This window comes from Dendrobates tinctorius, unplaced genomic scaffold (assembly GCF_039654945.1).
Source record: "Dendrobates tinctorius isolate UK_male_01 unplaced genomic scaffold, ASM3965494v1 ptg000056l, whole genome shotgun sequence".
Lineage (NCBI taxonomy): Eukaryota > Metazoa > Chordata > Amphibia > Anura > Dendrobatidae > Dendrobates > Dendrobates tinctorius.
Genome location: NW_027361724.1, coordinates 12450520 through 12477985, shown reverse-complemented (window position 1 = coordinate 12477985; position 27466 = coordinate 12450520). Strand labels below are relative to the sequence as shown.

The following is a 27466-nucleotide window of genomic DNA, read 5'->3' as shown; positions in this document are numbered from 1 at the left end:
AAATAGCCTCCTATGCAGTATGAGCCCCCACATAGCCTCCTATATACAGTTTAAGCCCTAACATAACCTCCTATGTACAGTATGAGACCCCGCATTGCCTTTTAAATACAGTATGAGCCCCAACATAACCTCATATATACAGTATGAGTCCCCACATAGCCTCCTATATAAAATCACACATGCCATAAACATATGAAAAAAACACAACACGTGCTCACCTCGTTCCCTTTCCCCCGCACACTGCTCCAGTCTCCAGTGCAATGACTCTCCGCACAGCAGACGTGATGGAATAATGTTATCGCGTCGGCTGGCTCAGTCGCACACGCTGATTGATGGAAGAAGGAGCCAGCGGCTCCATTCTCCATCAGTGTATTCACTGCTGTCGACATTATTGAGAATGCAGACAGCAGTGACGGTGGTTGGCAATGGCGGACAGGTGGCAGGCGACGGCATGGTGCGGCCTGTGGGCCACTGGTCTCAGCCCTTAGGCTGTCTTGGTCTGTGGACCTGACTGGAATAGCCTGAGGGTATAATGTGGCCGTAGTTTGCCCAGCTTTGGACTAGACTATGGTTTCACCAAAAACATGAAGTGACTCATGAAAAATTATCAAGCTGAAGTAATGTGGACAAGGTGAGGGCCAAAAAAAGATGCTAAGTATTACTTTTAATTTTTTTTAACTTTTTTCACCAAACCTTAATTATGCTGTGGGATCTAGAGATCCCTGAGCATAATAATACAGATTTGATTCAGATCAAAAAAATTGAATGCAAATCAAATTACCTAACAAACTAACAAATTCAAAATCCATAAGATTTGCTCATCACTACCATTATGCAGAAAAGTATCTTGATACAGAAAACTGTGAGTTGACACTAAACACAGCACAAGCCGTTGAACATGTCAGGTTAGGTGTCAGTTTTCGGCACCAAGATATCATGCCCCATTGTGGAATGTGTCTTGCTAGAAAATGCTAAATCTGTATACATAAAATACATGGCACTACTTGTACTTATAACCTAATGTATAGTTTGTTTTGCAGGTACAATTCTGCAGGGATTAGGATTGAAATTACCCAGAGTTTCGTGCCAGCTTCTTGCTGCTTTTCCATTAGATTTCTATTCTATAAGCCTGGGGTCTTCTTTATATTTTCCAGAAAATGAAAAAATGAGCGGGGGGGGGAGGTTCCATGTATGAAATCATCACTGGCATAAAACTGAGAGGTAGAAACTCAAGAAGCCACTCTCTTGGTAAGGATGTGAAAATTGCAAGCACACCACTGCATAGGAATTGTGTAATCGTAGGACTTGCCTGCTTTTCCACCCACGGAACTTGAGAAGAAAGAAAATGAAAAACTCAATGTTTGTGGGTGCTGCCAAGTCCAGAGGCAACAAGATGACCGGGAGACTAGAAAGAGGAAGATTTTATTGACAAAGCATTTCAGAGGTAGAACAACTCCGAAATGTGTTTTCAATAAATTTTTCCTCTTTCGAATCACCTGGTCACCTTGTCGCCTCTGGACTTGGCAGCGCCCACAAATGTTTTTCATTTTTTCTTTTTATTTTCCTGAGTCAGATTCTTATCCACTAATTGGCATGAACTGTCTTATTACATTTTGTGAGTTTAGCTAAGCTGCTACGGCTTTGTATCACAACAAAAATTATGAAGTCATTTGCACAGGTAAATTATCTAAATTTAATTTAAATTTAAATCTAATTTAAATTTTTGAAAAAACTTTTTGACAGTTAGAGTGATCAATGAGTGGAACAAGCTGCCATGAGAAGTGGTGAGTTCTCCTTCAATGGAAGCCTTCAACCAGAGGCTGGACAGACATCTGACTGGGATGATTTAGCGAATCCTGCTTCGAGCAGGGGGTTGGACCAGATGGCCCAGGAGGTCCCTTCCAACTCTACGATTCTATGATTCTAAACAGTGGTTAGCTTTGTTGCGTTGGAGTCCTGGGTTCAAATCCCACCAAGAACAACATCTGCGTGTAGTTTGTATCTTCTCCCCATGTTTGTGTGGGTTTCCTCCGGGTTCTCCGGTTTTCTCCCACACTTCAAAGACATACTGATAGGGAATCTAGATTGTGAGCCCCAGTGGGGACAGCGATGATAATGTCTGTAAAATGTCTGTGGAATTATTGGCGCTATACAAGTAAGTAAAATAAATAAATAAAATAAACTTTAGTTTTCTGAACATCACAAGTGGCCTTCTTTCAGATCTTGATGCACGGCTTGGATACAGGACACTGTGTCATACCATTCTGACACAGTGAGATTCCTTCCCTTTTCTTGTGTTAGTAATTTGTATAAAGGGGGTTTGCTTTCTTGATCAGGTCATTAGCTGAGCGAGACCCCTTCTGTATCTACATAGACAGTCTGGGATGACTTAGCTAATGAACGGAACCAGAAAGTCAGTCCCTTCATCATGCAAATAAAGTCCATGGAGCCTCATTTAAGAGTCTCAAACACGGGACTAGCCTTCCCTGGAGGAATATCTGGCTAGTCCCATGTTTGAGACTCTTAAATGAGGCTCCACGGACTTTATTTGCATGTTCGTATTTCCCAGGGAGCAATGCACCTAGGATTTCACTGATTGAGCGCCTTTGCCAGCTGCCACAGTGTTTTCTTTGACTGGTCTCCCTGAGGTCAGTGATTGTTTCATGATCTTAGTCCCTTCATCATGTCACTAACACATCGAAGAAAAGGAAGCTGGACCAGAATATCATGTCAAGCTATACTTCTGGGACAATGCCATTTGGTATGAAATATGACCAATAGTGAAATTTAAAAAGTGAAATAACATTAGCAAGATTAATTAATTTCCATTTCAAACTACTCAAGAACTTTTTATGTCATTGGACAATACTATTAAAGGAAACCTGTCACCAGGTTTGGTCGATGCGAGTTACGGCCACCACCTTTCAGGGCTGATATATAGCATTCTATAATGCTGTAGATAAGCCCCCTGATCCGACCTGCAAGAGAAAAAAAAAACTTTATTATAGTCACCTATGGGGTCGGTCTGGTCCAATGGTTGTTGCAGTTCCTGGTCCGGTGCCTCCCTTCTTCTTGCGATGCTGCCCTCCTATTTACTTCATGTGGACGACATGTCCCTTCATCGTCCACACAGGCTCCTCGGCATCGCGCTCCTGTGCAGGCGTCGTTTTCTTCCATTGAGTGCAGATAGTACTGCAGGCGCCGGGAAAGGTCAGAGAGGCCCAGCGCCTGCACACTGCAGGAATTTGCCCTGCCCTCAACAGGGCAGATAATTACACCCGCAAAGGAGCGCGATGTTGGGGAGCCTGTGTACCAAGAAGGAGGGCGGCATCGCAAGAAGATGGGAGGCACCGGACTAGGACCTACAACCCCCATCGGACCGGACCGCCCCAGGTGAGTATAGTAAAAGTTAATTTCTTCTCTTGCAGGTTGGATCGGGGGCTTATCTACAGCATTATAGAATGCTGTAGATAAGCCCTGAAAGGCGGTGGCCGTAACTCGTATCAGCCAAACCTGGTGACAGGTTCCCTTAAAGATCTAATCAATCAGTGCACGTTGCTCATCTCTAAATAATATTCTTAAAAATAAAAGATATATCTATTAACTAATAATTAGCATTTCTGGCTATTTTAAGTGAACCTGGCCAAACGGTTAACCAATTGGATTTCAAGAACAGCAGAAAAAGAAATATTGTACAAGAGGTGTAATCAGAAATTGTAGCTGAAAGCACCGGCAAATAATTTAATAAGTACTAACATAGATTAAAAGTGGAATTCATGAATAAATTATGAACATTTTCTAAAATATTTAATAGCACTTTTGTATTTGTTGGCAAAGGTATCAAAAGGTTAATTTCTGGACCGATACTTCAAGGGACTAGATCCCTTGCTGTGAGCTAATTCCTAGCAGGGATCAATTTAGTGAAAATATTACTTATAAATTATGAAAAGTATTTAAGTATCTGTCAGAATGAGACATTGCCTTATTATTAACAATGTTAATAGAAAATGCTTTAAAAAATAACAATAATTACAATGTAAACTTTGTTTAATCTCATGTTTATATTGGCCTAAGTGAAAAGGAACAGATTGAATTGAATGAATTGGTCATGTTGGAAAATATGTCAATAAATATCTCAATATTTTCTATTACTGAATAATAGAAACCAAACAAACAAATATCAGTAACAGTGCTTAAAGGATAGAATAGGTCATCAATGTCTGATTAGTGGGAGTGCGACACCCAGCACCCCCCCAATTAGCTGTTCCCAGTGTCATCGGACACCAGCTCTGTCAACAGAATAGTGTCCACTGCCGGGTACTGCATATCCACCCCCTGTTGATTTGATTAATTAGCAGATGTGCGGTACCCGGCCCTGGCCACTATACAGTCACTGGAGCTGTGTTCCTCCGTAACTGAGCAATTTCAGCTGCCACCGACACGGGAAACAGTTGGTCGGCGGGGATGCTGGGAGTTGCACCCCCACCAATCAGACATTGGTGACCTGTCCTAAGTATAGGCCATCATTGTTAAAGTCTCGGACAACCCCTTTAATGTGGTTTTCCATGGTTACAATATTGATGACATACAAAATACAAATTTGGTATCGCTGTAATCATACTCACCTGATACCAGGTCATTTTTACTGCACTCTGTGTGCCATTAAAACAAAACCCAAAAAACAATGGCTGAATTGCGTTTTCTTCATCAATTTAACCCACTTGGATTTTTTATAATTTTCCAGTGCATTATGTATATGTTAAAAAAATGGTATTGTTCAAAACTACAACTTGTCCCACAACAAAAAACAGTCCTTAACATGGGTATGTCAATGGAGAATTAAAAAAGTTACCTTTCTTGAAATAAGAAGATGAAAAATAAAAAGCACTAAAAGAGATGTAGAGCATCATTCCTCTAGGAGGAAGACGGGGCTGAGGGTACCTTTGCAATGCCGGCTCAGGAATTGTCGAGGCTGCGTCCAATGTTGCAGGGGGAAGGAACGAGGAACCATGACCTGGTGAGAGGGGGATGTGGTAAGACCAGGCAGAGAGCAGGAAGTGTGTGAAAAAGAGAAGTTTCCTGCCGGCAGAGAGAGAAGCAACAGGGGTATACTGCGCTCCGCAGTGAGAGAGACAAAGCAGAGTCATGCCTCAGCAGAGGCTGTGTGAGGGCCCCTGAGAGTCAGTGAGCGCGCAGAACATCGGATGCTCAGCTAAGCAGCGTGTGGTACTCTCATTGAGAAGCGGATGCAAGGTGTTGGATCCTGTGGTGTGTTAATGTGGGGAGGAGGACCCCCATATAGTGGTTGGGCCGGAACCAAGGGGACCGCCATCAGGGTTATTGAAGGAACCACATCAGGGGAATTACAAAGGGAGACATGCGACTGAAGTTGTCAGGGCAACAGGGGACGGGGCTAGAGCAAAAGGAGCGGGGGGCGCACTGAGGTGGCAGTTGGGAAAAAGCCTGACAGGAGAGAGGAAGCCGTGTGACAGAGAGAGGACTGAGGTAACTGACGGTGTGTGGAAGAGAGACAGGCAGGAGACTGCGAAGGGAAAACTTGTGACTCACCGACAAGCGACGCGTAAGAGATCCTCCCCGGGAGTCCCTCCCTGCATACGCTCAGATAAAGTGACGCCCGCTGATTCTCTCAGTGGCGTGACAGGACCGGGATCTCAGGCGTCTGCTGCGACGAGACAGCAATCCGGTACAGCGGCCAGGACACTGCCCCTCTGTCTCCTCTCACAGCTGCGGCCCCGTCATTACCGGCCTCAGGGGGTGCCACCTCGCTATAGGCGGCCGCAGAGCCCCGTCCCGGTTACTGAGGGGACACTGAGCGGAGTTTGTTAACGGTTATGTTTTTGGACTGCGTCATGACCTGGCTGGGGGACAAGAGCCTCTAAATGGACGCCTGGGAGATTCCCCCCCGACCAGTCTCTTCAGGGCCTGTTGCGCCCCACCGTCCTCATTTCTTCAGGGCCTGTTGCGCCCCACCGTTCCAACTTCTTCAGGGCCTGTTACGCCCCACCATTCCAGCTTCTTCAGGACCCGTTGCGCCCCACCATTCAGTTTCTTCAGGGCCTGTTATGCCCCACCATTCCAGCTTCTTCAGGGCCCGTTGTGCCCCACCGTTCAGTTTCTTCAGGGCCTGCTGCGCCCCACCGTTCTGGTTTCGTCAGGGCCGGACGAAATCCTTCCGGGAAAAATCCTTCCGGGAAATCGTGGATTACAAGGCAGCCACATCCGCAATCCCCGAGTGGTCGTATATGTGAACTCGAGCGACGCCCGGAACGCTAAGTGCACTATAGAGAAATAAGGACCCTTAGTTTGTTATGTTGTTTCCCGGGTCCCTGCGAGGACGAATAGTTGTTACCTTTTTTTTTGTTGAAACAGTTTAGCCCTTGCGGCTTGAAATTTATAAAAGTTTATTTCACACCACATTCAGTCTCGTGTCTCGTCACTGCATCCTGTGAGCCTGCTCGAACCCTACACGTGGCGTAGTCGGCAGGATGCAGTCTCCGAGCGCGGACAGTGGTGGCCCAGAACATGGGGGAGCTGAAAGCTCTGTAAATAATGAGGGTCCCCATACCAGCATTTCATTGGGGGCCATGCTGAACAACCTGCCTAGATTCTCTGGCTCCAATACTATGCTATGGAGCTGGACAGAGCGAATGCGGGGGCTCTTTCGGATGCACCCAATGACCCCTGACCTGGAAGCCGAAATGGCACTTATGGCCCTAGACGGGGAGGTGCGGAGGTCAGTGATGTTGAAACCTCCGGGGCACCGCAACACTTTTGAAAAGGTGTTACAGATAGTGGAACAGACCCACGGGGATCCCACTAATGTGGGAGAGTTAAGGACCCGTCTGTTTAGCCGAATGCAGGCAGAGGGGGAGACGATTACTCAGTATATGAATGTACTCCAAGAGTTGCATACGGCTATTGAAAGAAAAGACGGGGTAGGGGTAGGACCTGTTGACATTACCCTACGTGACCTACTGGTGACTGGACTGCGAGATCCATTAATAAAGCAGGCATTACGGGAGCAGATCAGAATGAATCCCCAAATAGACTTTTCAGAAGTGGGAAGTCAGGCACGGGTTCGAGAGCAAGAGCAGGGGATGGCGGTCCCCGTGGGAAAGGTCCGAGGGGTGGAGGCCTTCTCGAACGCCGTTGAGGAGCCTCAGTGGGTAGAGGAAATGAAGCAAGAATTGCAAAATATTAAGGGCGAGTTGGCTGAAGTAAAGAGAAGTACCGAACCTGGGACTGGACGATCTAGCGTTAATCCCGGTCCCTGAGGGTCACGCTCTCCGCGGGGAGGTCGGTCTATACCGGCCCGGTGTTATGAGTGTGGAGAACCAGGCCACTTTGCCCGAGAGTGTCCGCAGCGTGGGAGATACCCACCTCGGCAGCCATTAAACTAAAGGGCTCCGGGCTGGGGGGACGCCGCTCGGAGCCGAAAACCACAACTAGGGGTGGTGGAAGTCCCGAAGATTTGGTAGCAAAGTGTCCGGTAGTTTGGGCAGAAGTAGAGGGCCGGGCCGTCCGGTGTCTGGTGGACACGGGGTCACAAGTAACCACTATGCCCGCAACTTACTTTCAACAAAACTTTCCTGAGGCGGCAAGGCCTCAGTGGGGGCCCATGATCAAACTAGTAGCCGCTAACCAACTGCCGGTCCCGGTCGCCGGGGTAGTGTGGGTGCAGGTGACGCTGTGCGGTAAACCCCTTGGCCACAGGGTGGTGCTGACTCAAGGAGAAGCTGATCAACGACATCCCGTCACCCTAGGCGTGAATGTTTTAAAAGAGTTTGGTAACCTGTTGCTTAAAGATCCCACACAAAAGATACTGAAGCAGTGGGGTTCTCGCACAGCTCAGGGACAGGTATTCCAGCAGCTGGTGCGGGGTGCGCGGGTGCATCAGGACTGCCAGGAGGGTGAGGCTCTAGGCAAGGTCATCGCGTCAGTGGCTCCCCTGCTTGTGCTGCCTCCTGGACAGACAGTGGTGGCCCTGCCAATTCGAGCCCTGATACCTTTGGAGGGCGTGGAGGTGCAGGTGGAGCCGTGTCACTCAGAGCACCTACCTCCTGGCATACTGGTGGCCCGTTCCCTCGCTACGGTGCGAAAAGGAACCGTCCTGGTACGCTGCGTTAACCTTGAAGACCGAGATAATATTCTGAAAGCACGGACTGTACTGGCCAAACTAGTAAAGCCTTTAGAAGAAGTGCTGCCCGCTCCTGCGATTCAATTACGAGTACACCCCGAGGATCCTTGGGAAGTAACAATACGAACCTTACAGACCCACGATGTCTCGGCACAAGAGAAGGGCCGAAATATTTTAGAGCAAATGCGGGCCGAGCTTTCTGGATTAACTGCAGCCCAACTCTCACAGATAAAAATATTGCTTGGACAGTACCATGAAGTATTTGCTAGCCATGAGGACGACTTTGGGTGTACTACCGCCATCACTCATGAGATCTCCACAGCAGGAGCGGCCCCTATCCGAGAACGATATCGACAGATTCCACCACAACTCTATCAAGAGGTGAAAACTTTGCTGGCCCAAATGCTGAGAAAAGGGGTGATACAGGAAAGTCAAAGCCCCTGGGCGGCCCCAATTGTGTTGGTCCGGAAGAAAGATGGTACACTACGATTTTGTGTGGATTATCGTAAACTGAATGCTTGCACTATTAAAGACTCATACCTACTGCCCCGCATAGAAGAATCCCTGTCCGTGTTGCAGAAGGCAACATATTTTTCGACCCTTGACTTGGCCAGTGGGTAATGGCAGGTGCCCATGTCAGAAGAAGATAGAGCTAAGACGGCGTTCATATTGCCCATGGGACTGATTGAGCTTAATCGGATGCCATTCGGGCTGGCCAACGCCCCCGGGACCTTTCAGCGATTGATGGAGTGATGAATTTTGAAGCTATGTTGATCTACCTGGATGATATCATTGTCTATGCCGCCACCTTCGAGGACCACCTGGAGCGGTTGGAACAGGTACTCAGCCGGTTGCAAAAGTACGGGTTGAAGGTGAAACCTCAGAAATGCCACCTATTTCGCTCTCAGATTGAGTATCTGGGTCATGTCGCTTCGGCAGAGGGTGTGAGTCCATCCCGGGAGAAGGTTACTGCTATACAGGAATGGCCTACCCCCGAGATGGTGAAAGATGTGCGGGCTTTTCTGGGTTTAGCTGGATTATACCGTTCAGGGCCGCCATCAGGGCATGACAGGCATTACACCTGTATGGGGCCCCGGTGATCAGGGGGGCCCGCCCGGGCCCGGCGGCCACGGCGGCGCCTGAGCAAGCTGGGCGCTGCAGCCTGGTTTGCGCTCGCCGCTCAGGTCCTGGCCGGGCCCCCCCTACAATTATTTCAGCGGTTCGGGCCCCCATTCTCCCCCTCAGCCTGCTCTGCCTGTGTCGGATGGTCACTGCAGCACCGCCCCCGGCTCACGTGATGTGACGTCACACATTGCCTCTTCACTTCCTCATTCCTGAGAAAGCTGAAGAGCGGTGTGCACGTGGCATCGGTGTGGGAGCGGCTGCAGGCCTGCAGCAGAGCAGAAGACGTTGGGCCCCTGGGCTGGGTGGCAGTCTGACGGTGCTGTGGAGGTAAGTGAATTCTTTTTATGTCTGTATGTCTGGCTGCAGCCTGCTGATCATGGGGATGGGGACATTGGGCCGAGGGCCTGTTGTCTCAGTCTGATCATGGGGGTGAGTCTCTGGGGGCCCCGGCGCCTGGGGCTGGTTGCTGTCTGAACATGGGGGGGAAGTCTGGGGGCCCCGGCGCCGTAGGCTGGTTGTCTGATCACAGGGGGGAGTCTGGGGGCCCGGGGGGGCTGGTTGTGTCTTATCATGGGGACATTGGGGGGCCTGGGGGACCCAGGGGCCCAACTGATGATGGGGGGACCCAGGGGCCCGGCTGTCCGTGGGTGGTCACCCAGGGGCCCGCCCGGCTGTTCGTGTGGGATCACCCAGGGGCCCACCTGGCTGTCCATGGGGGGGACCCAGGGGCCCAGCTGATGATGTGGGGGACCCAGGGGCCCGCCCAGCTGTCCGTGGGGGGTCACCCAGGGGCCCGCCCGGCTGTCCGTGGGGGATCACCCAGGGGCCCACCCAGCTGTCTGTGGGGGGTCACCCAGGGGCCCGCCCGGCTGTCCGTGGTGGGTCACCCAGGGGCCCGCCCGGCTGTCCGTGGGGGGTCACCCAGGGGCCCGCACAGCTGTCCGTGGGGGGGGTCTGGGGGAGCCAGGGGCCCAGCTGATGATGGGGGGGCCTGGCTGTTCACGGGGGGGTCTGAGGGGCCCGGCTGATGGGGGGGTCTGAGTGGCCCAGCTGATGGGGGGGCTCAGGAGGCCCGGCTGATGGGGTGAGCCAGGGCCCAGGGGGACAGATCTCCAGTGCCAAGATTAGTAGGCACATTGTCTCCACCTGCAGCTCAGCCCGTAGTCCTATCCTTTTAGTTATCACAGACTGTGCTGACCAGTACCAGCATGTTGACTGTCTCCTCCTGCAGCTCAGCCCATAGTCCTATCCTTTCCGTCAGCACAGACTGTGCTGCACATGCACAGTACCAGCATGTTGACTGTCTCCACCTGCATCTCAGCCTGTAGTCCTATTCTTTTAGTCAGCATAGACTGTGCTTACTAGTACCAGCATGTTGACTGTGTCCACCTGCAGCTCAGCCCGTAGTCCTATCCTTTTCGTCAGCAGACTGTGCTGCACATGCACAGTACCAGCATGTTGACTGTCTCCACCTGCAGCTCAGCCCGTAGTCCTATCCTTTCCGTCAGCACAGACTGTGCTGCACATGCACAGTACCAGCATGTTGACTGTCTCCACCTGCAGCTCAGCCTGTAGTCCTATCCTTTTAGTCAGCATAGACTGTGCTTACCAGTACCAGCATGTTGACTGTCTCCATCTGCAGCTCAGCCTGTGGTCCTATATGGGGTATCAGCCTACTCAGGACAAATTGCACAACTACTGTTAGGGTCCAATTTCTCATGTTACACTTGGGGAAAAACAAACATTGGGTGTGAAAAGATCATTTTTGTGAAAATAAAATTAGATTTTAGATTGGCGCCTAATAAAAACCAAATACAAGCGGTTAGTATGTTAATCAAAAGCCCAAGACAATAGAAAAGGCCGCTTTGTAAACAGGGTTAAAGTTAGAGTAGGAAAAAAAGGGGTTACTAGAAATACTAGGGTCAATGATAATACCCTTTTCTTATGAAAAGTGACTTCTTCCACTCCTGATGAAGTCACGTTAGTGATGAAACGCGTCGAGTAACAAGAGTGGCATCCCGTTCCTGGGACCAGGGCATTCATTATGGCTCGTCATGTTCAGTGAGCATGTCTTTGTTCTGCTAGTAGCAAGGGTGGCTTATCATAAGAAAAGGGTATTACAAAGTGGCCTTTTCTATTGTCTTGGGCTTTTGATTAACATACTATCCGCTTGTATCTGGTTTTTATTAGGTGCCAATCCTATTGCTAACATGGCTGTTTGTTATTTATAAGGTGGCTTGTTGTAATATCATCAATATTTCTTGTTTAAGCATAAGACTTTTTTGATTGTAGAGTTATTTGAAATTCGGAGGATTTCATTGGCCACAACTAATACACTGAATATATGTGTTTATTATGTACTTGTAGCTCTGGCATGCTACATAGAATACGGAACTTTTATTGAATATTGTTGTACATTTATATATTGCCCAGGACCGTCTAGCCGCTCCCTTATATACAGGTCACGTTTGGTGACACCTGCATATATTTTAAATGTTTTTATCATTTGTGGTGTTTTTCTGCACATCTATATGTACTAAAAATTAACTTTATAAGGGTGATCCCTGCATGTGTGTATGTCTACTATGCTTTCTTTTTTTCTATTTGGATCTACTTTTTGACATACAGCATTTGGATCCCCGATATATTTGGTCTGATTGAGGGCATGGTGAAGTTTTTCGATGAAAGCGCGGAGGGATTTTGGAAGGTTCGCATGGTGAAGGAGGAGCTAGGGTGGAGGCGGAACTGGGGGTGGAGCCTGGGCGGAGTCTCAAGGGGGCCCCATAAATTTTGCCAGTATGGGGCCCCGAAATTCCTAGTGGCAGCCCTGATACCGTTGCTTCGTAAAGAATTTTGCATGTCGAGCTCGAGCCCTGCATGACCTGCTGAAGGGGGCTCCTGCTGGGGCCAATGGACGAAAAATCCAGTGGCAACACCCTCAGGAGGAGGCCTCCCGGGATCTCAAGGCTGCACTTTCGGACGCCCCAGTGTTGGCTTATGCGGATTTCTCTCAGCCGTTTATCCTGCACACTGACGGGAGTCTTCACGGGCTGGGGGCTGTGTTGTCACAGGTTCAGGATGGCCGGGAGAGGATGATCGCATATGGAAGTCGTTCACTCCATGACTCCGAGCGTAACCCTGACAATTACAGCTCTTTTAAGCTTGAGCTCCTCGCAGTGGTGTGGGCTATGACGGAGAGATTCGCAGAGTACCTAGCGGGCTCCGAGGTGGTAGTGCGAACTGACAACAACCCACTGGCTCATTTGGAAAACGCCTAGTTGGGGGTTTTGGAGCAGCGATGGGTGGCCCGGATGGCAAAGTACAATTATAAGATTATCTACAAAAGAGGGGCCGAGAATGTCCATGCCGATGCCCTCTCCAGGATTCGACATACAACTCCAGGACAGAATCGAGACGAAGAATTAGAAGGAGAGGAAATACCGTTCGCTCTTACCGCTGCCGTGCTCACCAATGTGGATTCAAAAGTATCGTCCCCAGAGGCCCACAGGGGCATCCTGGAACAATCTCGGGATAAGTGGATACAACAACAACAAGAAGATGAAGAAGTTGGACTTCTCCGGACATGGGTCGCCGCTGGTCAATTAACCACTGATACTCAACGGCAAACTTTGACCCAAGACCTGTCACTGATGCTGCGACAATGGGAGAGGCTGATTATCAAAAAGAGACTACTGTACCGTAAAATCACTTCACAAACAACCTCAACGACTGTTTGGCAGGTGGTTACGCCCAGAGCTCAACTACACGAACTAGCTCGAGAGGCTCACGAAAAAGGGGCCCACTTTGGAGTTAAAAAGACGTTGCAATGGTTACAACAGAAAGTTTATCACCCACGCTTGTCAGCTGTTGTGGACGAAGTTTGCCGTACCTGCCGTTTATGTGAATTGGCCAAACCGCCCACTCAGAGAGCCGCAACACAGACGATTGTGACTTCAGCACCCCTTGAGCTCCTGACGGTGGATTACCTGAACATTGGTCCCGCATTCCAGGGATACGAACACTGTCTCGTCATGGTGGATCATTTCACCAAGTTAGCTGTGGTCACCCTTACTCGAGACCAGACCGCGGAGTTGGCCGCCTCCGCAATTTGCAGAAACTTTATTCAAGTGTACGGCTGTCCTCAACGTATACATTCCGACCAGGGAGCATGTTTTTTGGGGAAAGTTATGGAGGAACTACATCATCTTTATGGGATTGACAAATCCCGGACCACACCATATTACCCGTAAGGGAATGGGGCTTGTGAACGATTTAATCGGACATTGATTCAAATGCTACATACTCTGGAGAGTGACAAGAAAGCTCGTTGGCCTGAATATGTTTCTGAACTAGTATGAGTTTATAATAACCGGGTACATCGAGTTACGGGCTATACTCCTTATTCCTGTTACGGTGGTGGAACACGCTTAAAAAAATATAAATAAACGTGTTCGCCGCCCGGGGTCCACCGTGCGGCAGATGGAAAAACCGCAGCTAGAAGACACAGAGCACTGTGGCGGTAATGTGCACGGGGTTCTATATCACCCAGGTGCAATCAAGCAGTCTCTGTTAGGTGCACAGAGCTGCTCCAGGAAAAAATAGAAAACTAACGCTGAGCCTGTTAGCAACACAGGGACTCAGCGGCACACATGCGGTAGGCAAAAACCGGAGTAGTTAGGATGACACTACGTCCGACACCTACCATGGTAACAGGTGTGCTGGCGTCGCAACTGCGGACGCAGAAATAAGCTGCAACTGCAGCGCGGCGTGAACAGAGCCGCAAACAAGGCGCTGCAAAAATACTGGAGCAATGCAGGACGCTTAGCTGCTGCAAAAAAGTATGGCTGGAGCGCGCTGGTGATAGCACTGCTACTGGCGGCTGCCCAATCACTCACACAAACGTAAAATCAGAGGGAAGGGGTTTCATAATAAGTCATCCACCAGTCCAAGCATCCATCACCATACATACAGCAGCAGTATGAAAATACTAGCGCATGGCATAGTGGCCATGCACGCTTTTTATAGCGTACGGGACCTGCCGAAAATCTCCAGAGCCCTGAGCATAACCAATCAAATCAGGAGCAGGACCTGAGCACCTGACTCCTGAACTCCAATGAGAGCTAGTCCCGTGAGCATGCTCAGAAGCTGGGACAAAGGACTTAGCCTCTGGAGACAAATATGTGAATCTGTATTCCCGCATAGGCATTATAGAACCCAGATTCCTAACAATTCCCTGCTGTTTGGATGAGAGGGTAAAGGGATCACGGAGGTAGAGTTGGACCCCGAAGAGCCTCGGCCCTGGACCGGAGTGTCGTCCTGGGTCCGAAAAGTTGTCTATGTAGGAGTTTTTTTTATTATATACCAGTTTCCTCTTGCTGATATAAAGAAACCCATCAATTTATATACATGGGCAATTATCACAGACAGGTGATAATCTTATGCTGCTTTTAAAGGTGCCCGATTATTGGGAAGAGAGCATTCTTACGAGCAGGCTGCTAATCACCCATCAAACAACCAAAATGCTCATTCATCAGGTGAAAGTATCTTTTAGTCTTCTTAAAAGATCAATGTTGTCGGCAGCACTTTGTCCTCTTTGCAAATACAATCTGATTTATTACTGATCGTTGTGCGCATCTTAACTGAGGTCTGCCTGTTTAACCATGCCACTAAACAACCGCTGATCAGCTACTTAAGTGCCGCGAATTGGGTGATGTAAATCCATCTTTGGACGGGTATTCCCATTTCCAAGATCCTATCACAACATGTAGTAGTTGTATTAATAATAATATTAGCTAATACCTCAAATTAGAACTGTAGTATAGTTTTTTCTGATTTGCTATGTCTTTTTCCTCATGTGCAGGCATTGCAGGACCTAAGGTATCCATGGTTACGACCACTAGCAACTAGCTAACTGTCACTATATCGGTGGTCATAACCATGGATACCTAAGGTCCTGCAATGCCTGCACATGAGGAAAGAGACATAGCGAATGAGAAAAACTATACTACATTTCTAATTGGAGGTATTTGGTAATATTATTATTATTACACATACTACAGTGGGTATCTTTTTCACTCTTTGTTTCATTGCAGTCATTAGGTAAATTCAAAAATTTAATTTTTTTCTCATTACTGTACACTCAGCACCCCATCGTGAAAAAACTGAAATATCACATGGTCAAAAGTATTCAGACCCTTTGCTCAGTATTGAGTAGAAGCACCCTTTTGAGCTAGTACAGCCATGAGTTTTCTTGAGAATGATGCAACAAGTTTTTCACACCTGGATTTGGGGATCCTCTGCCATTCTTTCTTGCAGATCCCCTCCAGTTCTGTCAGGTTGGATGGTGAACATTGGTGGACAGCCATTTTCAGGTCTCTAAAGAGATGCTCAATTGGGTTTAGGTCAGGGCTCTGGTTACCTCTCTCACCAAGGCTCTTCACCCACAATTGCTCAGTTTGGCTGGCCGGCCAGGTCTATCAAGACTTCTGGTGGTCCCAAACTTCTTCCATTTAAGGATTATGGAGGCCACTGTGCTCTTAGGAACCGTGAGTACTGCAGAAATTCTTTTGTCACCCTGGCCAGATCTGTGCCCTTGCCACAATTCTGTCTCTGAGCTCCGTGGCCAGTTCCTTTGACCTCATGATTCCCATTTGGTCTGACATGCACTGTGAGCTGTGACGTCTTATATAGACAGGTGTGTGTCTTTACAAATCAAGTCCTATAAGTTTAATTAAACACAGCTGGACTCCAATGAAGGAGTAGAACCATCTCAAGGAGGATCACAAGCAAATGGACAGCATGTGACTTAAATATGAGTGTCTGAGCAAAGGGTCTGAATACTTATGACCATGTGATATTTCTGTTTCTCTTTTTTAATAAATTTGCAAAAATGTCTACATTTCAGTCAAGATGGGGTGCAGAGTGAACATTCATGAGACAAAATGAACTTTTTGGAATTTAACAAATGGCTGCAATGAAACAAAGAGTGAAAAATTTAAAGGAGTCTAAATACTTCCTGTACACACTGTACATACTGGGATAGGATCTTGGAGATGGGAATACCCCTTTAAGGAAGATAGCTTGACCTTCTAAAATCAAGTTATGTATAGATAGCCCCAAACCATCTATCTCACAAGGCAGTCAAATTTTAAAGTCTTATCAAACATAAATCACTAGAGAGTTTTATGAGGTTTATTATGATCTCTGGTGTAATAGAACTAAAGGTTTACAGATGTTCAAATGCATCATGGGAATCAGCTCTCAGGCTGCATTCACTTATCTATAAGTGGTACATATTGAGAGAGATTGATGGCAAAGTCACACTTGTATGGAACTGTGGTACCAGACACATACCATGGATAAGAGCGAAGGGGTTTGGATAAAATACAGACCTTTTTATTCTCCTACAACACCTTAAGGCTGTGTGCCCATGCAGCGTTTTTTAAGCATTTCCGTGGCATTTTTAAACGTGCGATTCTGCCGCGGAAACGCTTAAGAAAAGCATTTCATTCAATCATAATTGAAAACGCACATGTTGTGCCAATGGTGCGTTTTTTACCGCTGTGGAATTGCTTAGCGGTAAAAACGCAGCATGTTAATTAATTTTGCGGAATCGCGTGCAATTTCGCATACCATCAATTGTATGGGCAAAAACGCTTAGGAAAACGCATGCTAAAATGCTTGACAAACGCTTAAAAAAGCGCGTCAAAAACCGCATGTGTTTTCCCGGGAGCAAGGTGTGCGATTCTGCTCAGGAATATTCTACTTAAGAATCGCTACGTGGGCACATAGCCTTAAAAATATATGGTTTACAAATTGTATGTATTGTGTGTATTATGCATGTACTGTATGTATGTAAGAACAAATAGCAAGGGAACACGATTGGTCTCTAAATGGGTCCATATAAAACTCTGGCAAAAATTAAGAGACCACTGCAAAATTGTCTGATTTTCCTCTTTAGCCCGGGATCACACATGCGAGAAACTCGGACGAGTCTCGCATCTTAATACCCGGCACTGCATAGAAATACATGCAGCCGCACGCTCCGCTGCCGAGTGCCGGCGGCAGTGCTGGGTATTGAGATGCAAAACTCATCCGAGTTTCTTGCAAGTCTGACCCAGGCCTTATAGGTATATTTTTTTTAGTAAAATGTAAATTGCTCTTTCATTCTATAAACTACTGACAACATGTCTTCAAATTTTCAAACACTAAATTTTGTATTTAATTTCATAAAATGAGAAATGTTCAATTTAACAAAAAAAAATACAGTGCTTGCAGACCTCAAATAATGCTAAGAAAACAAGTTCAGAATCATTTAGAAACAACAATACTAATGTTTTAACTCAGGAAGAGTTCAGAAATCAATTGTGGAATAACCATGATTTTTAATCACCGCTTTCATGCGTCTTGGCATGCTTTCCACCAGTCTTTCACACTGTTTTTGGGTGACCTTCTGCCACTCCTAGTACAAAAATTTAACCAGCTCTTCTTTGTTTGATGGCTTGTGACTATCCATCTTCCTCTTGATTACATTCCAGAGGTTTTCAATGGGGTTCAGGTCTGGAGATTGGGCTGGCCATGACAGGGATTTGATGTGGTGGTCCTTCATCCACACATTGATTGACCTAGCTGTGTAGCATGGCGCATTGTCCTGCTGGAAAAAACAGTCCTCAGAGTTGGGGAACATTGCCTGAGCAGAAGGAATCAACTTTTTTTCCAGGATAACCTTGTATGCAACTTGATTCATACATCCTTCGCAAAGATTAACCTGCCCAATTCCAGCCTTACTGAAGCATCCCCAGATCATCACCGATCCTCCACCAAATTTCACAGTGGGTGCAAGACACTGTGGCTTGTATGCCTCTCCAGGTCTCCGTATAACCACTAGATGACCCGATGTTGGGCAAAGCTGAAAATTAGACTCATCAGAGAAGATTACCTTACTCCAGTTCTCTATGGTCCAATCCTTAGGGTCTTTGGCAAACTTCAGCCTGGCTCTCCTTTGCTTCTCATTGATGAAAAGCTTTTCTTATAGCTTTACATGACTTGAGCCCTGCCTCTAGGAGCCTGTTATGAATTGTTCTTGCTGTGCACTTCACCCCAGCTGCCATTTGCCATTCCTTTTGTAGGTCACTTGATGTCATTCTGCGTTTGCTGAGTGACAGTCAAATAAGATGACGGTCATCCCGGTCAGTGGAGAGTCATTTTTGCCCCTGCCGGTCTGTAGCTTTGTTGTCCCCAATGTCTGATGCTTGACCTCGTTGTAATGGACTGCCATCTTAAAAATTTTAAGGATGGAGGCAGCATGACGCACACTGGATTCCTCTGCTAGTAAAGCCAGAATTGAGCCCTTCTTTTCCTCACTCAAGACTTTTCTTTTACATTCCTTTGGCATGTTTAAAAGTTATTTTTTCATTCCTATACTTTTGGGATATTACTAGCACTTGTATTGACATCCAGCAAGCCGAAACACGCATCAGGGTGGATGCCACTTGGATGAAGGAGCTCTGCTGTCTGTCCCTATTGTCAAGAACACTGCACTGCACTTGCTCACTGAGCCAGTGAATGTGTCCTGAGTAAGACAAACTGTGCTCAAAGATACCTGTGGAGCGAAGCAGCAGCAGTGATGATGCGTGCTTCATACAAACAGGACCTGAAGCATGTGACTGCTGGGGGCATGGCCTAAGCTCCAGCGAGGTATGAGCTGAAGGAAAACTCCTAGAAGGGTAACTACAGGACAAAGTTACCAAGGGGCATAGACAGAGACGTAACAGATCAGGCCAGGGTCAAAGCACGAGACAGCACGACAATACCAAAGGATTAGACAGAACGGATAGTCAGGACATAGCAGGAGTCAGAAACCAGAGAAGCAGATACACAGCACAGAATCAAAAGGCAAACTCACAATGGGGGACAGAACCGGGTCAGAACCATAGAAGCAAGCTAGAAGACAGGCACAAGGCACAGGCACACAGGGGTCACCACACTAGGCCAAGGGCAAAAGTATAACTGATGGGGATTGGAGCCTCCCAGGGCTATAAGAAGTTCTCCCTGAACCAAAGAGAGGCCACAATAATTAACCCCAGGTGTGCAGGTCAAAGCCTGCACTGGGCTCAAGACATTAACCCCTGGCATGCAGGTCAAAAACCTGCACTGGGATCATGACACCTATCACCAATTATATCATGACTAAAGCCTCCGTCACACACAGTGATCTCGCTAGCGAGATTGCTGCTGAGTCACAAGTTTTGTGACGCAACAGCGATCTCACCAGCAAGATCGCTGTGTGTGACACTTCTCAGCAACCGGCCCCCCTGCCGGGTATCGCTGATCATCCTGTAATGGCCAGGACATTTTTTTGATCGCTGGTCTCCCGCTGGCCAGCACGCATTGCTGCGTGTGACAGGCGGGAGACCAGCGATCAGCGAGCTGCCGCTGGTAACTAAGGTAAACATCGGGTTTCTAAGCGGCGCGCAGCGCTTAGAAACCTGATGTGTACCTTAGTTACCAGCGCGCTGGTGCAAAGAGCTGGTAACCAAGGTACACATCAGGTTTCTAAGTGCCGCGCGCCGCTTACAAACCCGATGTGTACCTTGGTTACCAGCTCCCTGCATCAGCGCGCTGGTAACTAAGGTACACAGTGGGTAACTAAGCGACGTGCGTCGCTTGTTACCCACGTGTCACTGGTGCTGATCGCTGGTGAAGCTGCCTGTTTGGCAGCTCACCAGCGATCATATAATACAAAATCCCAGTAGCAGAAAACATCACAAACAGCGGTGAATACTAAGTACTGAACACCACTTGCAGGCATTAGCCCATGGAAAACTCCATTATATATAGAAACAAACAAAGAGAAAAGGAGTCTAAATCCATCCATAAAATTCCATCATTATTTATTATTAGTACTCACAGAATAATATAAAATTCATAGACAAAAATTGCATAACCAAATTGCAGCAGCCCCCGGAAGAAACCCACGTGAAATGCGCGTTGGGGCGTAGTGTGAGGCGTTCCCAACAGAAAATGGGTGAGCAATAACATGGAGGTTATGACCTGAGGACTGTTAGCAGGGAACTTGTATTTAATTGACACTTCACTGGAGGATTATCTCACTTTAGCTATTCAGTAACCTATGGGGCCTCTGGGAGAAAATGGCACTTGCTGTAAGATATGCTAATTATATTTGCTGTTAGCAACCCTGCACTTAGTTGCACCTTGGTCTCTTTCTAATGCATTTGTCATACATGTGGTTGTGTAATTTTTGTCTATGAATTTTATATTATTCTGTGAGTACTAATAAATAATGATGGAATTTTATGGATGGATTTACACTCCTTTTCACTTTGTTTCACCAGCGATCATGTAGCGACTCACCAGCGATCCTGACAATGTAATATCGTTGTCGGGATTGCTGGTGCGTCGCTATGTGTGACGGGGACCTTACATTAGTAGATGACTCACCATTTATTGGTTCTCTATATTAGCATTGCTCTACATATATTCCTGTGAATTCTTTTGTTTTTTCAACATGGACCTCTCATAGTGTCCCAACACACTGAATATTGCACTGGCACTTTATTTATTTATCACATTAAGTTTAGATGATTGTGCTGTTGGTTATATCTTTTGTATGATTATAATTACATTATGTCTCTTTGGCACTCCTCCTAGCACTATCTTACATCCTGGGTGTGCGTCCTTGTTTTTATACGTGATTTTACAGATAGCTTTTATCATTGTGTTGTTACCCTTGTTACTGCTTATTTTCAATAAAGACAATCTTGTTATCACTGGGACATTTTTGGTTGGTTTCTCTTTTTCTCTCCCCCTCTTTTATGTGTACATGTAGTATGTATGTATGTAGTATGTATTATGTTTGAATGTATATAGTATGTATGTATGTAGTGCGTGTATATATGTATGTAGTATGTATTATGTATGTATATTTGTATGTAATATGTATTAGGTATGCATGTATTGTATGTATTATTTCATTTGTAAATTGATTCTGAATTATTTTTATTAATGAAACACAACTCTGCTCAGCAGTGTCTGGAAAGGAAAAGAGCCGATAAGTCACTTTAAAAAGGGCACAGAGCAGTCCACAGCAATTGATCAGGTGACATAACAGACAGCTGAATTTCCACCGAGCTGTCAGCAGTATAAATGAATCTCCTGCTAAAGAACATAAATATACGCTTTAGATGTCCGTTGTACGTGTCCTGTGATGGGCACAGAAACTGGTGGGAGAACACCACTGAGTAAAGTATGAATGAATGGGCTGAAGACTGCTGCATTGACATCAGGGGGCCACACACAGCAGGAATTAAAGTCAATACTTCAGATTACAAGATTGAAGGCTACGTATGTCTCATATTTTTTTTTATTGTTCATTTGGTTTCTACCAGCAGTTAAGCAACTTTCTAACAGTTTTAACTGAAAAAAAAAAACTTTAGACCATTTTGCTGCTGCAGAGTGTAAGTTCTTATTTAGATGAGTGTTTTGCAAAAATGTTACAAAGCTGTCAACTTTCCTTCCCTTTTCCCCTTTTTTAGTGTTAAAGATAACAGCATAGAGGATTTTGTGCACAGATCTTCACGATATGGACAGGGAAGACAAAGCATGTACAGTCTCATGGAGGAAAGAGTAAGCAGGCTGTAAAAATGAGAAAACATATGAATAGTAAATAGGTGCAGTATAGAAGCTGTGCTGATAAATGAAAAGAAGTGAAGACAGTAGCATCCCGGATACACACAAACCTCACATCAAGTGTATATTATTTGGAGAGACACGCCTACAAGAGAAAAATCCGCAACTTGTATCAGGCTGTAAACTGTATATTTTGAATGACGAAAATCTCTGATAATGAATTATGGAATGAAGATTACAGTCTGAAACTTAAACATATAATGGATTCTAAACTAAATAAGGATCATTTGTTAAGATGTGCAGAGTGTTTGGTAGCCTAGTAGGGACTAGTTTGGCTTATATCTTGCAAGGTCTATTACCAGGTTAGATGTTGGCTTAAAAGACGACTCAAGTATATGGTACTAGACACTAAAGATGAATATGTGTATTCAATGCAAATCAAATTTGTGCTGATTTTTAAATAAACTTTGCAGGTCTTGGTAAACGCAAGCATTTTGCAATTTGATTTGAAAAAATCACCAAAAAAATTACCGCCAATATTTTACATATTGCATAAGACTGTTTCTGCCACAGATGAGTCACATGACCTCAGATTCAACCACACAGACTTTCCAATAATGCCTGGCAGCCATCACTTTACTTAACTTAGTACAGTCGTTCAGTCGGGACTATCACAGCCTGTAAAAAGCCGAGGCAGGGAATTCAGCAGCCATTCTAGTGTGATTTACAATAGTGAGAGTATGTCAGAGCTCAAAGTTCAGCAATAGAGATAGGAAGAGAAAGCCTTAAAGCATTAGACAAATACTCCAATCTGCAGCAGTGAAGCAGGTGAGTGTACAGTATTAGTCTGTGAATAATATATATGGAAATTAGAATGATAGGGAAGAGAGAGATAGGAGAGTTGCCATCAGCAGTGCCAGACTTTATGTAACTGAGCAGTGATATGGTGTAGTAGGCAATGTAAGAGAAAAAAAAATACCATGGCTAAAAATGTGGGAGCCACTAGCAGCAGAAGAAGCACCGCCGCCATCACTGGCACCAAATGTCTCAGCAGTGGTTCAATAGCTGTTGTTCTTCTCGCTTCCTCCAGATGTATGTGATTTGCCCCAGAGTGAATCGGCCACTGATTAGCCACAGGGATTGAGTGACATAACAATGTCATGCAATCCCCGAGAGTCAGTGTTGACACTGTTGGAATGGTGCCTCCACCGGAAGTGAGTAAAGAAATTGTAATTTTACAAAGGGGAAATATAGGGATTGAGAAGGGGTTGTCTGAGAAGTGGGCAACCCCTTTAGACACAAGTGAGGTAATGTAAAACAGAACCTGAAAATAGGGCTAATTTTTATTTTTGCTTTGCCCCCCCAGGTTTATGTCTTAAATATGTATCACTTAATCATAGGGGATAATATTTAGTAACAGACTGCATTTGTTACTTTCTTTTTTTCAGATTAAGATGTTTGGTGAAGCAGCTTGAGAAAGGAGATATTAATGTGTCTGACCTGAAGAATAACATTGAATATGCAGCATCAGTTTTGGAAGCCGTTTACATCGATGAGACTAGGTATATAGATTTTACCTTAATATCTTGATTTTTGATCAGATTTAGCTCATGGTGGGCTAATTCTACAAAATAAGAAACACACGAAAAAAAGCAATGGAGTCTAAAATCAATAATGAAGAGTCTGCATAATCTCATAAAGTATGAAAAATCTTTTTAATTCTATAAGTACACATAAACAGACTACAATTATTTAATTCATGTAAGAACCAAAACAGAGATAAGATGGTATAGATCAAGGTGCACCGGTTAATTGCAAAGCATACTGTTACATAGCCTCACAGCACGGGCAAAGAATCCCCACCCTAAGGTATAAGTACATCATGGTAAGTTCATATCCTATATAATGCCAGTGCCATTTTGAACATACCAACTAAAAAACGGGAGGAATAAATAGGGGGGGGGGGAGACCACACTCTACCTCATCCCTACCAAAATAATTCCATTTTATAACTCATAACAAGGTATCAACTCCCATCAGGCATTTCTGCTGCTGAAACTGCCCATGATGTAAAAAAAAAATAAAAGGGATAGAAGAGATCTGATGGTCAATTACCCGTGCTGGAGTCCACGGATGAGTACGCGCCCCTACGTGCGTTTCGCGGTCGCTTCTTCGGGGGGAAGGGAAACTGGATGTACAGAGTGTCTCTCTCATACCTCTTAAATACCAGATCAAACCGCACCATTGGTGGCGCATGTCACGGGTCTGTGGAGGCGATACCGAGCGACACCCCCGGCGTCAAGATGGCGGCGCGGTCCACACTGCGCCTGCATGAACCGTGACGTCACAGAAAGACACCGGAAGTGACGCCGGCCGCAACACCCACATCCCGGTACATGCGCACTAGTGAGGGATGTCAAGCGCCGCCATATTGTTTAAGGGAAAACAATGCCCACTATTCGTCCAAGCGCTAGATACCAGCACGGAATCAGGAACTTTACAGATAAATACATATCCTTAATATTAAAGGAGCCAATATCAGTTACATTTCAGTTAGATAATCACAACAATTAATACATATTACAAATGTATAGGAAACTTTTAAATATATAAGAGAAATACAAAAAATACAAAAATGCATATAATCTATCATTCCTGATGAGTCCGGCTGTAAAGCAAGATGTTACAGGATTCAGGCAGCTCCGTGTTCCAGAAGTTCTAAAGGCCAGGCATAGAGGAAGATTCCAAAAATATAATATCACAAACTAAATAAAGGAGAAACAACATATAATTAAAAACAAAATATACAATGCAGTGACCATTAGAAGGCAGACAATATGAGCTCATAAGTAGGAAGAGAAGCTAAGTTGTTAATTTAAGCCTAAAGGAACCATGGTCCTCAAAGTTACAATCCAGCGGCATTCTTTTTGCGTGAGGAGGCGGATACTATCGCCGCCCCGGACCCCCATATTCACATGATCAATTCCTCTAATTTTCAGGTCACCTGGATTACATTTATGTTTCAATGTAAAATGCCTGGGAATTGTTTTGAGAGAATCCACGTCCTCCACATCACGTGCAGCTTCAATATCCCTGATGTGTTCACGGGTTCTGACCCGTAGTTCTCTTGATGTCAAGCCAACATAAATTAATTTACAATTACAGATGGCATAATAAATCACATGTGTGGTTGAACAAGTGATATAATCCCTAATCGAGAACACTTTGAGGCCGTCCGATGACGCGAAGGTCGTGGATCTCACATGATTCCTACAGGCTAAACATTTTCCACATGGAAAAAATCCATTGTTTTTCCCTTTAGAGCCAAATAAAAAACGTGATTTAGAGGTATAATTGCTCGATACCAAGATACCTTTTAAATTTTTACTCTTTCGTGCTGTCATTAAAGGACCAGAAAATAAATGCTGGCCGAGGAGGGGGTCAGTCGTCAAGATCGACCAGTGTTTCCTTAATATAGATCTCATAGTACCCCATTGCTGGTTAAACATAGAAATGTAATGAATCACACCCTCATTATTTTTTTCTTTATCCTTTCTCTGTGTAGCCAAAAGGTCCCCTCTCTTCTTTGCCCTGACATACCCTTTCTTAATAATCCTATTACTGTAGCCCCGATCCCTAAACCTCTGCCCAAGATCCCTGGCCTGGCCCTCAAATGACACATCAGTGGTACAGATCCTCCGAGCACGGAGAAACTGTCCAGTAAGAATAGCATTGATTGTGGAGATCGGGTGTGACAACGATGCATGCAATAGTGAATTGACAGATTTTTTTTACTGTACATATCAGTTTGGATATGACCATCATCGTCAACCACGATCTCCAAATCAAGAAAAAACAGGTTTTTTTACTATAATTGTATGTGAGCTTAATATTGGACTCATTGCGATTCAGACCCACCATAAAGGACTCCAGATCCGGGATGGAACCCAGCCAAATAAACAGGATGTCATCAATATATCTATACCATCCCAGGATCTGGGGGGCGGCCTCTGTGCCATCCAACAGCAGACCCCTCTCCCAAAAGCCGAGAATGAGGTTAGCGTAGGAGGGCGCACAGGCCGCCCCCATTGCTGTACCACACTCCTGTAAAAAGAAACGGTCCTTAAAAGTGAAAAAGTTATGGGTGAGAATGAATCGCAACAAGTCCAATACCAGCTCCCGGATGTCTGGGTCTAAGTTACTCGCCTCTAGATAAAATCGAGAAGCTTCCAATCCATCGTTATGTCGAATACTAGTGTATAAAGACTCAACGTCCGCCACCACTAAAAATGTGTCAGAATCAAGGGACAGGCCATCAAGGCATCTCAGGACGTCCGTAGTGTCCCTGACAAAGGAGGGCAGCGTCTCCACCTGTGGCTGTGGCTCGGAGAATCTGTACCACTGATATGTCATTGAGGGCCAGGCCAGGGATCTTGGGCAGAGGTTTACGGATCGGGGCTACAGTAATAGGAGAATTAAGAAAGGGTATGTCAGGGCAAAGAATACCAAGTGAGGGGACCTTTTGGCTACACAGAGAAAGGATAAAGAAAAAAACAATGAGGGTGTGATTCGCTATATTTCTATGTTTATCCAGCAATGGGGTACTATGAGATCTATATTAAGGAAACACTGCTCGATCTTGATGACTGACCCCCTCCTCGGCCAGCATTTATCTTCTGGTCCATTAATTACAGCACGAAGGAGTAAAAATTTAAAAGATATCTTGGTATCGAGCCATTATACCTCTAAATCATGTTTTTCATTTGGCTCTAAAGGGAAAAACGATGGATTTTTTCCATGTGGAAAATGTTTAGCCTGTAGGAATCATGTGAGATCCACGACCTTCATGTCATCGGAGGGCCTCAAAGTGTTCTCGATTAGGGATTATATCACTTGTTCAACCACACATGTGATTTATTATGCCATCTGTAGTTGTAAATTAATTTACGTTGGCTTGACATCAAGAGAACTACGGGTCAGAACCCATGAACACATCAGGGATATTGAGGCTGCACGTGATGTGGAGGATGTGAATTCTCTCAAAACAATTCCCAGGCATTTTAAATTGAAACATAAATGCAATCCAGGTGATCTGAAAATTAGAGGAATTGATCATGTGAATATGGGGGTCCAGGGTGGCGATAGTATCCACCTCCTCACGCAAAAAGAATGCCGCTGGATTGTAACTTTGGGGACCATGGTTGCTTTAGGCTTAAAGGGAATCTGTCACCCTTTTTTTTGGCTTGCAGCTGCCGGCACAGACATCGGGGGCTTATCTACAGCATTCTGTAATGCTGTAGATAAGCCTCCAATGTAACCTGAAACATAAGAAAAACACGTTATATTATACTCACCAGGGTGGGCGGTCCGGTCTGGTGGGCGTTGTGGTCCGGTCCGACGCCTCCCTTCTTCATGCCATGACATCCTCTTCTCCCGTCCTGTAATGGCTGCGGCGCAAGCGCACTGCTCTGCCCTGTTGAGGGCAGAGCAAAATTCTGCAGTGCACATGCGCCGGACCTCTCCCGACACCTGCGC

The 27466-nt window shown here is 45.8% G+C and overlaps 1 protein-coding gene across 2 annotated transcripts in view; it reads left to right on the top strand.

Moving 5' to 3' along the window:
* PDE1A (phosphodiesterase 1A) overlaps positions 1-27466 on the top strand; it is a 317847-nt gene that overhangs the window by 230229 nt on the left and 60152 nt on the right. For both annotated transcript variants that reach the window (XM_073577497.1, XM_073577498.1), the window contains exon 2: positions 23380-23493. In XM_073577497.1, coding sequence (XP_073433598.1) covers positions 23380-23493 — 114 coding nt within the window. The remainder of the gene's footprint in view (positions 1-23379; positions 23494-27466) is intronic.